This window comes from Ovis aries, chromosome 11, assembly GCF_016772045.2.
Source record: "Ovis aries strain OAR_USU_Benz2616 breed Rambouillet chromosome 11, ARS-UI_Ramb_v3.0, whole genome shotgun sequence".
In the NCBI taxonomy this organism is placed as follows: Eukaryota; Metazoa; Chordata; class Mammalia; order Artiodactyla; family Bovidae; genus Ovis; species Ovis aries.
In genome coordinates this window covers 22,064,370-22,078,762 of record NC_056064.1, presented here as the reverse complement: position 1 = coordinate 22,078,762, position 14,393 = coordinate 22,064,370, and the positions used below count along the sequence as shown (strand labels likewise).

General features: G+C 42.8%; 1 protein-coding gene across 1 annotated transcript in view; it reads right to left on the bottom strand.

Annotated features, from left to right (window-relative positions):
* VPS53 (VPS53 subunit of GARP complex) overlaps positions 1 to 14,393 on the bottom strand; it is a 124,331-nt gene that overhangs the window by 67,983 nt on the left and 41,955 nt on the right. The window contains 4 exon segments of the mRNA XM_012185438.5: positions 4,795 to 4,936; positions 7,554 to 7,696; positions 8,157 to 8,300; positions 10,846 to 10,924. Coding sequence (XP_012040828.2) covers positions 4,795 to 4,936; positions 7,554 to 7,696; positions 8,157 to 8,300; positions 10,846 to 10,924 — 508 coding nt within the window.

The following is a 14,393-nucleotide window of genomic DNA, read 5'->3' as shown; positions in this document are numbered from 1 at the left end:
ACAGCTGTGCCTCTCAATAGAGCAATGCTCAGCGGGGAATAAGAGGACCACAGGGCTTGGAAGACTCATAAAAAGAATGTTTTTAATCACAAGTGAGATCTTTCCCTACTATTTCATCTCTTTGGGAGCTCTCCAGGAAATGAAAGCAATGCATCCATCATATTTCAAGGCAGAGGCCCACTGGGCTTCACCCTTCTGCCCTAGTCTCCAACAAAGCCCTCCAAGTATCTCCTGTACCACCATCCCATTGGCAAATGTTATGCCACAGAACACCGAGAGGCGGACGCAGATGCCTGCTACTGAGGGGGCCATGTTACTGCTCTGATTAATTTGGTGTGATGAAAGAACCAGTCTCTGCAGGAAGCCATCACCAGCACAACTCAGCCTTGTGTGCAAGAGGCCCGCTGGCAGAGACAACCAAATCTGCCACTCACTCCTGCTCTGTGGCTGTCACAGACCACAGAGAATTACAAGTTGAGGTTTAGATTTTAAAGAACTCAAATGACATGTTCCACGAGCTCTGGGGCTGCTAAATGAAACCAAAAATCTGCCAAGAAATGCACAACTTTCCAGTTTTGAGAGAATTCATTCTTTTTGCTATGATGACAGTTGATTTCAAGTTCATACATGAAAAGTCTTCACACGGCAAGTGTATTCCTACTTATTAAACCACATGGGATTCCCAACACTATCAAAACAACAGCGGCCACAGGACAGCCAAGCTGTCTCATTTACTGTTGGGAAAAGCCAACCAGGCTTTAGTCAGTAGTATGTCCATATCTGGGTCTGTCTGCACAAATCTCTTTCTAAGGCCTTAGCTGGACCCTTCAAATCATCAAAGAAGAAACTCTGAAATTTAAGATCAATCTGTTTCCTTTTCCTGGAGAAGAGAGCTTTCAATGTGAGATGAAAGTTCCACAATTTCTGCATTTCTCATTCCATAAATACTTTATTCTAGCCCAGTTTCTGATTTGTCCTTAAAAAGATGGCCTGGAGGCCTCAGCTGATAGGATGGTGAGCACAGGCCTACAGATACCTGGTTTAACCTTGCTGGGACCCCTCTTTTGTTCTTGGTGCCACCACATTCAGATCTCATGTTGTGACAGTTACGTATAGATATCTTTCTCCTACTAGAATATATGTATCTGTCTGACTCAAATTTTCATCTTTACCCAAGGCCCTGCCCCAAGAGGGAGCTTGAAAAACACTGGTGGATAAACGCTGGTAGAGAAGCATTCAATAAAATCCTCTTCCAACACAGGCATTACGGTTCCTCTTTTTTGTTTAAAAAAAAACAAAACCAAACCTAGGTAGGTGTAGGTGTGTGTGTGCACATGTGTATGCAGGGTTGGAAGAGTCTCAAATTATAACCCAAACTATTAAACAGTGCATATCTCTGGGAGGAGAGATTTAGAGTAGTTGAGAAAGAAGAGATTATTCTATTTTTTTTTAATATTCTGTCTTCTATTTTATTTTTTTTAAGATTTTTTTATGTCGACCTTTTTTTTTTTAATGTGGACCATTTTTAAATTCTTTATTAAATTTGTTACAATATTGCTTCTGTTTTATCTTTTGGTTTTTTGGCCACAAGACATGTGGGATTTTAGCTCCCTGACCAGGGATCAAACCTATAGCCTCTGCATTGAAAGGCAAAGTCTTAACCACTGGACCTGGATCCACTGCCAGGGAAGTCCCAAGAAGAGACTGTTCTTTTAAAATATTTTATTCTGTTTGAGCTATAACAAGCATGTGTAACTCTCCCTCTTTTTGATAGATAAATTATCTGAAGCATGAAGATGATTTATAACTAAACTCAGATTTTCTAAAACCCTTGATATTTTAAAACTGTGATATAATTAACATAAAATTCACCATTTTAAGGTGATTTTCATTTCAGTGATTTCATAGAGGCTGAATATAATTTTTACCATAAATTTAATCACTGAGTCTCTAATGATACATGTGGGTATAGTTAAATCCTATCTAGACATTTGCTTTTAATTTCAAGGCATTTTAATTTACAGACTATATTAAATCCCTCCTAAAGGTCAGGAATTTAGGCAATCAGCTAGAAACCTGGGCAGTTCCCTTCTTCCAGTAACTGTTATAGCACAGGACATTATGAGTTTGTTGGGGCTGGAATAATAAAAACAAAACATGCCCTGTCCTTAAGGCTCTTTCGGTCTAAGTTCCTAACAGTTTCTAACAGTCTAAGTTTCTAAGTATCCATATCTGTCAAAAAAGAGCAAAAGATAATGCATCACATGACTCAGTTAGGAAGAGCTTTCCAGGTGAACTTGTCTTTTCAGGTGAGCTCACATTCATTGTTTCACTGTCAATCGGTCACCAAGGGGCGTGAAAAGGCCTGAGTGATACAGTGAAGGGTGGAAGGGAGCAAGCCTGGGAGGGTCTCTGGTTAACCTGGCCTTTGGCGGATTTCTTATCTGCTCTATTATTTTCCAAGGAATCTGATAACTTTCAATGAAATCTGGCATATGGTAAAGAGTATTAGGATATACTTTGATTCATTCTGTAGTTCTACTACTCTGAAACAAAATGGTGACCACAAAAGATTACCCAAAAGGCATATCCTGGGATCAAGGCCAGACAGGGAAGAGGCTAGGAGACAAGGAACAGCCAGTCTTTAGATGGGGTATCCAGCAGCTAGACTGGCCATTAGGCCAGGTGGCACTTCTGACCCAGCGCAGGCCAGCCTCTTTTCAACACTGTCTGTTGGGAGCATGGTCAGCAGTCACTACTAAGTCCATCGGGGTCTCTGACAGTGACGTCTGCAGGCTACTGGTGAAGGTGTGGCCCCACTTGCCCACAGCAAGATGTTTGCTGGACCAGGTTCAGAGTGAATTTCACTGACAGTGAGAAGCACAACCTTCACATCTCCCCAGAGCAGGGCGGCCGTGAACTGATTCTCCAGGACCTGGCCTGCCTTGTGGAACAGGCCAGAGGAGTTCTGTTGCCTTTCTACAAACTCATCTTTAAGGGAAGGTCCTTTAAAGCTGTGGAGCTGCCATGGTCAGGAACTGGAATGCAGAATGGTTGCTGGGTCACAATAACTGGGACAAAGAACAGTCTCAGGGGAAGAGACTGTCTTAAAAGAGAAAACTGACATGGAGAAGCCTGTGTGGAAGACAGCTGACCAACTGAAGAGGTGAAGGGTGAGTAAAAAGCTCATGGCTCAGAATTTCCCTGGTGGTTAAGACTACATCTGCCAATGCAGGGGGTGTAGGTTCAATTCCTAGTTGGAAAGCTGCTGCTGCTACTGCTGATAAGTCGCGTCAGTCGTGTCTGACTCTGTGCGACCCCATAAACGGCAGCCCACCAGGCTCCCCCATCCCTGGGATTCTCCAGGCAAGAACACTGGAGTGGGTTGCCATTTCCTTCTCCAATGCATGAAAGTGAAAAGTGAAAGGGAAGTCGCTCAGTCGTGTCTGACTCTTCGTGACTGTAGCCTACCAGGCTCCTCTGTCCATGGGATTTCCCAGGCAAGAGTACTGGAGTGGGGTGCCATTGCCTTCTCCGAGTTGGAAAGCTAAGATCCCACATGTCTCACAGCCAAAAAACCAAAAAATGAAACAGAAACAATACTGTAACAAATTCAATAAAGCCTTTAAAAAAAAAAGCTCATGGTTCAGCGGGATTTTTTTGTAATCTGAAACTCTGCAAACTAGATGGGAGAGCTAGGCGACAGCTGAACAACTGGAGGAGGTATCTGTAAATTGATTATGCCAGAGAATTTCAAAGACAGAAGTCCAAAAAGGAATGGATTGGTGGGAAAGGTTCGGGGGTTCCTAGTGACTGGGAACAACATCGCAGAGCATAGTACCCTGGGGAGACAGAAGGCTGCAGTCTGGGAGCATGACCCTGGTACTGAGGTAAAAGTGGAGAGACGCCGGGCTGCCCTGAGAAACAAGTAGACATCCACTGTTATCATTTCCAGACCTTTTTCTTACCTATTTACATATATAAACATGCTTCTTCCATAAATGGAATTATATGTACAGGGCTGTGTGGCTCAGTTGGTAAAGACTCTGCCTGCAATGCAGGAGATCCCTGGTTCGGAAAGATCCCTTGGAGAAAGGAAATGGCATCCCACTCCAGTATTGTTGCCTAGAAAACTGATGGACAGAGGAGTCTGGCAACTACAGTTCATGGAGTCGCAAAGAGCTGGACATGACTTAGCGACTAAATTACCACCACTGGGCTATAGCTTACGTTTTGCACCTATATATGTGAGAGGTTTTCTTCCGACGACAGCACATCTACATCTATTCCTCATTCTACCACTCTGAAACTGTTCTATCTATTCCACAGCATGAATATATCATATTTTACTTAAGGTGAGTGATGGACATTATAGAAATCTCCAATGTTTTCTGCTTTTAAGGTTGCAGTTCACCTTTTGGGGGGTTACATCTCCTCTAAGCACATCTTAATTATAATAAAACTCAAGAGTTAATAATGTAATAAGGTATTTGTGACTGAATAAATGAAGACTCTATGACTCACAGAATTACTAGGCTTAAAATGGGGCTGATCCCTTGATAAAATGATGATAAGACATTCTAAAAATATGAAATACTGCATAATAGACAAATAATAAAGCCATACAGAATGTGTTGTATGACTATTTACATGATTTCAACAAAATCCTTGGGATGGGGGATTAAGCACTTGAGCTGATGGATGGAAACACCAAACTGTAAAAGACTTCAAAAGCGAAGCCTACCCATCCAGGCCACCAATGCCCCGGTCTGGTATCCCTTAGGACAGTCTTACCAGTGTTCCATCTGTCAGGGTGCACCCAGAAAAGCGTTTTGCAAGAAATCCCTCAAAGTTAGTCGTTCTCTGAATAGCAAAGAGAAGCAATTTCACTTCAATTTCCTTAGCTCTTGTACGCATGATCTTGGCAAGTTCTGTCCTTCAAATTAAAGAGAGAAGAATGTTGTCGAACAAACTGATCATTCAAGACAGGACAAAGTAAGTGGCTTTAGCTTATATTTAAAAAAAAAAAAACAAAGTATGTAGTCATTTCAAAACCTGAAGTCTATCACCAACTAAGTTTAATGCTCAAGGAATAGAAACACATATTCTAAATAAGAATTTTAGGGAATTTCCTGGCAGTCCAGCAGTGAGGACTCTGCAATCTTGCTGCTGAGGGCCTGGGTTCAATCCCTGGTGGGGGAACTAAGATCTCATAAGCCATGCAGCCTAAATAAATAAACAGTAAGAATTTTAAGGTGAAATTATCCACCAGTCAAAAAAAAAAAAAACAAAATCAAAGATAATGGCTCTCAGTTTGCTTACACGGCTACTACAATTTTTATTATTTTTAAAATTTCCATTCACTTGTTAATAGTATATATGAAGCGTTTACACAGTATTTTATAAAAATGCATATATTCTATATAATTTTACAAGTCATTAATTACTGAATCATAAAGCCCTCCCTCTTCCAGATAGCTCAATAACCATCTTTCAACCAGAAAATAGGACCCCTGGGTAGAGATGGGAGAGATGGGAGTTAATCCCCTTGTAAAAAGTGACAGGTACCCATCTGGGTGTTTCCTGCCTGTGATGCTTACAGGCCACTCAAGTGTCCCATCTCAGAATGCTACGTTGTAAGAGAGCAGTCTCACGAGAGTTCTCAGTATAAGTACTGAGCTACAGATCATCTTCCCACACAAATAAACAACAAAAACCAAACAAAGAGCCTTTTAATTTGAGAATTATGTATCTACAGGCTTTTAGCGAAAATTTGAACAATGAAAGCTTAGCAGCAGCACTGCCATTAGCTGACACAACAGCACATGTGTTGGCTTTTATGTACACTCACTCTCCTGTGGACTTCATTTTTCACAGAAAGTGAATTTTGCAAGACACTGAACTAGGGGCTAAAGTGAATTAGTTATCAATCTCTCAAGCAATGCACTCTTTCTTTGCTAATCAGGACTTAGAAAGTGACAACCATAATCAACCTTGAATCAATAAGGTCATCTAAATCCAGAAGCAAGTATGTTTCTGAAAACCACCAGCACACAGAATGTAAAGCACCAAGGGGTGACCCTAATGTAAACTAGGGACTCTGGGTAGCAAGGAGGTGTCAAGGTAGGTTCAGCAACTGTAACCTGTATACACTCTGGCCGGGGATGTTGATGATGGCGGAGGCCTCTGTGGATGCAGGGGAGGGCAGGGGTTATATTGGAAATCTCTTATCAATCTTGCTGTGAACATAAATCTGCTTTAAAAACTAAAGCCTACGTGTGCATCCTAGAACCCGGGCTCTGCAACGTGAGGAGTCAATGCAACGAGAAACCACTGTGCCACAGGCAGAGAGCAGCCCCTGCTCACCCCAAACAGAGAAAGCCCATGCACAGCAATGAAGACTCAGCAGTCATAAATAAATGATTTAAAAAATAAAGCCTATTACAAAATAAATAAACAGCCAATATCTCTTAATGAATCCCTGCCCCCTATGATGTGCTCTTAAAGCATACAAACTGACTGTAATCCACAATTTTAAGAGAGATGAAAGGTGGCTGAGTTATGCATACATATGGAACGTCTTAAAAAGTTAACTGGGGTTAATGTAACTGTGCACTGGTCAGGGGGCCTCTGTAGACTCTAGCTTTAGCTCTGTCATGGACACACTGATCTACACTTCTTGGGCTTTAATTCTTTGATCTAAAGGGACTATCTGGCCTTGGGCTATGGCTCATGGAACCGAAGACAGGAGGAATGGGAGAAGGTCTCTAAAAGGCTCAGAACACTCAGATGCCAAAGTGATTAACGATCCAAAGACTATAAACACTGGGTTAGGGGTGGGAAATCTGCTCAACAACTATTTCCTGAGTGTGTACTATGTCACTGGAGTAGACACAGCGCTGTCCCTCTGGAACCATCTACCCAGCATGTCAGAAAAGCAGAACAATGATGGATGTACATTCACTGCACATTGATATGTGTGACACAGACACAGGGGGAAACGCGGAGCAATGAATCACTACAGGGAATCTGGCTGACGTGCTTTCGGATGGCTAAGAAGGCCGGCTATTCAAGGTAGGGCAAAGCTATAGGGAAGTCCTAGAACAAAGATAAGAGCAGACTGTGCCGCTGTGTGGTGTGCATATCACTCTTAAGGCGGAACAGACATACAAACAAGCGCTCTGGCTATAGCCTGCTAGCCCAGGGCACTCATGTATCCTTTTCCGTTTTTCCCTATCAAGTGTTTACCCACTCTTCACATAATGCTCTCTCCTCTAAGGCTGAAGCTCTGAAGATGGAGAAGGTGGAATACAGCTACAGTTGGAGTCAGGGACTCAGTTTGGGATATATTCTAACTTTCAATAGGAACGGAGTCTTCCGAAGGAACTCCAGCACAGCTGAAGACATGCTCCTGAAAATCGTGATTCTCAAACCAATTTTTAAAAACAGGTGGAAGTGGTTCCAAAGCCACAGGAACCCACAGAGACTGGGGGGCTGGGCTTCAGTCAACTGGTATCAATCAATACCCAAACCAGTAGAGAGTTGGCAGCTACCTTGTGATGTGGCAAAATTCCACAGCAATTCTCTCCGCCATGTACCACTCACGTGGGAACATCCGGCCATATTTCTCCTCGTAGTCCACGAGCTGGCGTTTGACCCAGGCATAGCGACGGTCGATTTTGTCCAGCCAGGCAACCTGGGGGAAGCAGGGAATAAAATCTACCCCAGCGCTCAGAAGCAGTATTGACAGTTGAAGGAAATAAGCAAAAACATAGAGCAAGAAAAACACAACCAATCTATTTCTCATGATTTTAAAGAGTCTAGGTTACTTTTTTTACTTGATCCAGAGGTTCTTAACCCAGGGTCTATGATTGGGCTTCAAGGGTCTATAAATTTCCTGAAACTGTATGCAAGGTTTTATGTATAGGTGCGTTTTTGCAGAGAAGATCTCTAGCTCTCATCCATTTCTCCAAAGGATCAAGGACCCCAAAATGGTTAAGAATCACTGAACTGTACAGTCAGCCCCTAGGAATCAGTGTTTAACAATCAACATTTTAAGACAGTAATACTAATAAAATATAAATCATAGACTTGAGAGCAATCAATTTTTAGTACAATTCAAATGTGACATCTGAGCTCATTTGGTCAATACTTACATCTTGGTTTTCTTGAAAAAGTACTAGGTACTCTGACAGATGCTGTTTAATAAACTTTTTGATGATTTCCTGTTTGATTCTGGGGTCCAAGATATTAGCAACCTGACACGCATCTCGTAGAACGTTGCTGGGTCCTCCTGGCCTCTGGTAAAACACACAGCACACACACCAGTTCAGAAGCCAGAAGCAACCTTTAAATCTTATGGCCTCTGACAGCTGCTGCTTCTTGTTCTACTCATGATGTTGTCATTACTTCCACTCCCCTGACACTCATTCTTCTGCCCTGGATGGATATTTGAGTTACTTGTTCCTCAATGAAAGAATCATTAAGCTAGTCTGTAGTAGCCAGTATAAAAGCTACTCCGTGAATCAACAATGAGACATCCTGGAAACAGGGCCAGGAACTTTTGCTTTCTGAACTGAAGTCACCTTCCTGAAGGGCCCTAAAAGTCAGAATGACACCAGTCTGATGCCACACGTGCCACCTTCCTCTGATTCTAACCTTGGATTCCTGTTCTCAAAGTGCTGTAATTATGCCAAACAGCATGCTGGCATTTAAAACCTAAATCCAGGTTCCATCCACCATCCTTGCCCCACTGATGGTCAACCACGCAAACAGGCAGCCAGATTATATTATGATATTGGTGCCTTGACCTGAAAAAAGTCATAGAAGACCATCACAGGGCTGTATTGATACATCAGGATGCGAAGGCCTTTGTTATTACTGAAGGCAGCTCTGTCTCCTCGAACCTTTCTTTACAGTGACTCACTGAATGAGCGTGGCTGGCTGAGCAGACCACGGAACATGTGGCATCGGCTCATGGCTTGGCTAAATAGCCACGTAACTTTGGCACAGTTATTGACACTCATCTGAAAAATAATTGGAAAAAAATTATGCATTCTAACTAGGTGATGATTAAGGGTCTTACAAATCTTTATGATTTTTTAAAATCAATTCTAATTTATCCATCTCAACTGAAGTTCAAGAGTTTCTTAAGTGTCACTTAGGCTGCCCAAGAGCTAACTAAACTGTTAAATGCTGACTATGCTCCGTGCTGAGTGGCTATTCTGTCCCCCACAGAGAATTCTGACTGCTCAACTCTGGCTTCTGGATGAAAACGTTTGACTTGACAGAGAAGTTATGAAAGCCAAAATCTATGGGCTCACGGGTTCAGACTTTTTCATTTATAAAGGACTTCACAGCAACCTTGGATACTTTTTAAACAAATCTTGATTTCCATTTGTGAAGCAGTAATAAAAACACAAAGCCTTTAAGAGAGGTCAATAGTCACTCAGAAGGAAAAAAGAAAACTCTTGTAGAAACATCAAGTCATCTAGCCCGGGAAAAGGGAAACAAGTTGCTAAAGAAAACCATTTTCACCTCATTTTCCTCCTGGGGTCTGAGAAAAAGGTATAATGTAGGTCAATGTTATATTTTCCTAAATGATAAAGCTGGGCTTTATCTGCATCTTTCTAAAACTTCTTAAAACCAGGGTCAATAGCAGAGTAGAGTAAAACAGACCCTAGTGCTTATAACTTGTGAATCTCTTACTATCCCTTTTTACAGGACTGTTTTCTGATACCCACTCCCCACAGTTACAGCAAATGGAAAAGGAAGATAAAGTTCACAAAGGAACATGCTTTATGAATAAAATACCTGATTGCTAGAAGACAGCCATAATATACGCAGACATGAAAATCAGAGGCAGGTTTCCTATAGGAGGTAATCGACAAAGCTGGGGCAGCTACCCCCACACACTTCCTAAGTCTCTTTTATGAGGCACAAAGAACAATGATTAAGATATTTCCAGTTATTGAATTATAGAACAGATCCAGGAAACGCTCCTTGGCTCGGCAAACAGACATATATCCCCCACCTCCATCCACCAAGCGCCAGTCAGTGTGCTTCAGGTCACTTCTGAGCCGCACAGTTCTTGCTCCTAAAATAGCTCAAATAATAAAGGGGAAAAAACGCTTCTGAGGGTTCCTCTCTCCTCAACACATGCAAAGCATTAAGATTATGTCTGCTACAATTTGAAGGATGGAGCTAAAAGCAGTTACCCCAGTACAGTGACGGCCAAATGAGGCAAAACTTGTTACATGAGAAGTGTAACCAATAGCTCACGAGTGAAATTACTGTGGGCTTTGCAGACACAACACAAACAGTCAGGCTACCAGTGAGAGCTGAAGGGATTCATCCCAAAGAACAGGATTCTGACCATTAAAAGCGAGTCTCCTAACTGTCACTCTGAGAGTTACTTAAGCCTGGGCACGTTCCTGTCCGTTGTCTCCTCACCAAATTGAAACCAAAAAGTTATGTAACAATCCTAAAAAAAAAAATCACTGTGGTTTGGAAAAAAAAATTGAACAGACAAACAAAAAAAGTAACTATGAGAGAAAATGTTAATTCCCCAGACAGACAACATTTTGGGTTTGACACATGTTAAATGAAATCAAAACAAACCCTCACTGTGGATGCTGTGGGGACGCAGATGAAGAGCCGACTGATATCGCTTTGGGATATTTAAAATCAAGGATGGTCCATTACCCTGAATCTTTAGCACACAGACTTTATGGCTGCCAGCAACCGCATTTGAAATAGTAAGTGAATCATAGTTATGGTGAGTGTGAATCAGGCCAGAATATGGTGAGAATATCCAAAGACTGAAGGGAAAATGCAAAACAATACCTTGGTGCCCTGGGAAGGAAAAGCTTCTTCAAAATCGGCCAGGATTTGCTGTCCTAACTCAGTCTGGGCTGCCTTCACTCTGTAGGGAAAAGAGAATATATCATTACCTGGCATAATTTTCAAATGTCCATAAATAACTGTGCACATAGAGGTTATGACTGCTGAAGTCTTCAGGGATCATCCAGGAAGCAGGCAGTGGTGGCTAGATAAGATAGGTCACACACTAGTTAGCAGCAGGTTTATGACTACATCAGCTTCCCCAGTGGCTCAGTGGCAAAGAATTTGCCTGCAATGCAGGAGACACGGAAGTCGCGGGTTCAATCCCTGGGTCAGGAAGTTCCCCTGGAGAAGGGCATGGCAACCCACTCCAGTATTCATGCCTGGAAAATCCCACGGACCAAGGAGCCTGGTGGGCTACAATCCATGGGGTCGCAAAGAGTCCGACACGACTGAGCGACTTCACTACTCACTACTGGGCATTAGTATATAGCATCTTCCTGTGGCGTAACTACCCCAATGACATTAAAATGTCATTCATTTACACTTGCCCAGTGTACCACAGAGGAGCCTGGTGGGCTACAGTCCCGAAGGTCACAGAGTTGGACACAACTGAGCATGCATGCACACACAGATTCTTTCTACATCCCAGAGCTCTCCTAGGCCTCCCCTCAGCTGTCGTGAGGTAGTACACGTCAGTCTTTGCAAAATGTCACTGGGGTAGTTACGCCACAGGAAGATGCTATATACTAATGCCCAGTAGTGAGTAGTGAAGTCGCTCAGTCGTGTCCAACTCTTTGCGACCCCATGGACTGTAGCCCACCAGGCTCCTTTGCCCATGGCATTTTCCAGGCATGAATACTGGAGTGGGTTGCCATTTCCTTTTCCAGGGGATCTTCCTGACCCAGGGATCGATCCCAGGTCTCCCGCATTGTAGGCAGACGCTTTACTGTCTGAGCTACCAGGAAGCCCAAGTCAAATTTAAATCCACTTTGGGTTACTGGTGTAATTACTCTGCCGTTCCTTGGAGAACAGGATGGGAAGTGGGTTTTGAACTGCTTCAGGGTTGCTGTTTTTTTCAACCTGGAAACCAACATCAAGATTCTAAGTTTTAACAAGTGAACCAAAATACTGTTTTCTAAAGTAAAAAGATCAAATGATGAAATGAACTGCTATTTGAGTGTGAAGGTCACTGAATGAAGACTTAAGTTTGCTTGGGAGATGGTGAGGATGAAGACTGAGTCACACTGGAAATGAGTTTGAAAAGGGAGGCTGGAACTGAACTGGGTGGTTTTCATGGAAATGAGGAGCTCAAGAACTAGTGCTTGGCTGAAAGGAAAGAAGAGAAAGGAGAAGCAGCCAAGAGGGGAGAGGAGCTCTGGGTCGGCCGCCTGCCACCAGCTCGCCCTCCCCCAGCCCAGGGAGTTGGGTCCCTCCTGCCCACCATCCTCACAGCTGGACTGCCCTGAGCCTGAGGCAAATCTTTTATCTTTGCTAAAAGCACCATAAAATAATGTTCTTCCTTTTTTGGTCTCCACCCTGTTACTCTGGAATTAACTTTATGAAGTTTCTAGAAATAGTGAACAGCTCAAAACCACAATTTCTTTGGCTACTAGGCTGTGCCTGGCAACCTACAGAGATTTTTTTTTTAATGAGGGGATAGTCAGGACCCAAAATGGTCTGGTTTTTCTGTGGCATAGTTATAATTATGCCTTATTCCAAATACTTTCCAGGGTTTTTCCACTATCTTCAAAACTTAAAACTACTCTCATAGGTGAGTTTGCAGCTTCTTTTAGTTACTTTCCAAGGGGATGAGAAATGACAGAGATAAGGTTGTCACCCAAGTAGCCCGCACATTAGAATCTAATGACATTAAAATGTCATTCATTTACACTTGCCCAGCATACCACAGGAAACATTCCTTGAGTATGAGTTCTGACAAGAAAGAAGATGCTTTTGTAAAACCATTACCTCTGAGGTCTTATGACTCCACATAATGGGCCAGACAGACCGACTCCTCTAGTGCCAGGTCACAAGACAGAGCTTCCAGGCCCCTTTGTTCCTTCTCTCTCCTCTTGGCAGCCGAAGAGAGCACAGGTTTCCCCCTAAGCCACAGATCACTCCAGGAGGGGAAGTTCCACCCCGGTTGAAAAGTCACAGTCTATTTGCAGGGCTCCTGAGTGTCTCGGTGATGTGATGGTCCCAGCTCTGCCTCTGTCACCCTTTCTACTGCGACATTCCCTGACCACATATTCTTAACCAGATTTGAAACTGGGGTGCCTGAGGCAATATGGATGGACCTAGAGATTATCACACTAAGTGAAGTAAATCAGAAAGAGAAAGACAAATACCATATGTTATTTCTTGCCTGTGGAATCTAAACTGTGACACAGATGAAATTATCTATGGAACAGAAGCAGACTCACAGGCACAGAGAACAGATTCGTGATTGCCCAGGGGAAGGGAGGGAGAGGAGGGGTGGACTGAGAGTCTGGGGCTAATAGGTGCAAACTGTTAGACTGGACAGCACAGGGAACTTTAACCAATCTCCTGGGATAAACCGTAATGGAAAGGAGCATGAAGAAGAACGTCTACATATGTATAACTGAGTCACTTTGCTGTACAGCAGAAATTAACACAGAATAAATCAACTATACTATACTTCAATAAAATATTTAGAAACAGAAATTGGAGTGCCTGCAAAGACAACCAGAGCCTATAAGGGCAAAAGTATCAGCTTGTGATTTGCAGACCCCTTGCCTTCTTCTACAGTCCATTTCCAAGGTTACTTCTTGAGACAGTCTAGACTTAGCTGTGCAACTAGTGAGCTACGTGTACTCCTAATTAAGTCATTTCCCTCAAGTGAGCCATAACTAAGAATGGCTGTGAACTAAGAGGGTGGGGATGGAGGCCTGGACTAGATGCCTTTCAGTATTATTGTTATCTGATTACTCCACAACACATATCTTACAGCTCTAGCTGGCAACAGCATCCATCCTTACCGGTGACTGCAAGTCGGATGTTTAATGAACACTGGAGCACAAGAATCAGCTTTTGCATGTTTCCAAGTGTAGTTTCTGAAGTGTCTAGCAGTGACTCAGATGAAAGAGAAACCATCCCCTTCGTGACAGTAATGATGGTATCTAGAAACCCAAACCCTGATTCATGCACTTGCAGGATAAGATGTGAATAGTGGTCTTTACAATCAGTTGCCTGAGCAAGATCCTACAAAGACATCAAACACACTGAAAAAAACACATCTTTGGCCTCACTCCTTCAAACTCCTTCCTCTTCCAACCATGAAAAGTAAGCTCTTACTGTGAAGAGATGGAGCACTAGACTCTGTTAGCAGAGTACTTACGTAAGTTCAGCTACCAAGACTTCCTAGTCATCCTTATGAAAGTCAACCTACAACTAATAGAGAACAGGGAAATGACAATTTCTCCTGGATCCAAATAAGCTTGACCTGGTTAGGTGGTGACAACTCAGTGCTGACCACTCTTAGCAAATGAGAGATTCCCTATGCTATGCCGGAAACGATGGTCAACCAA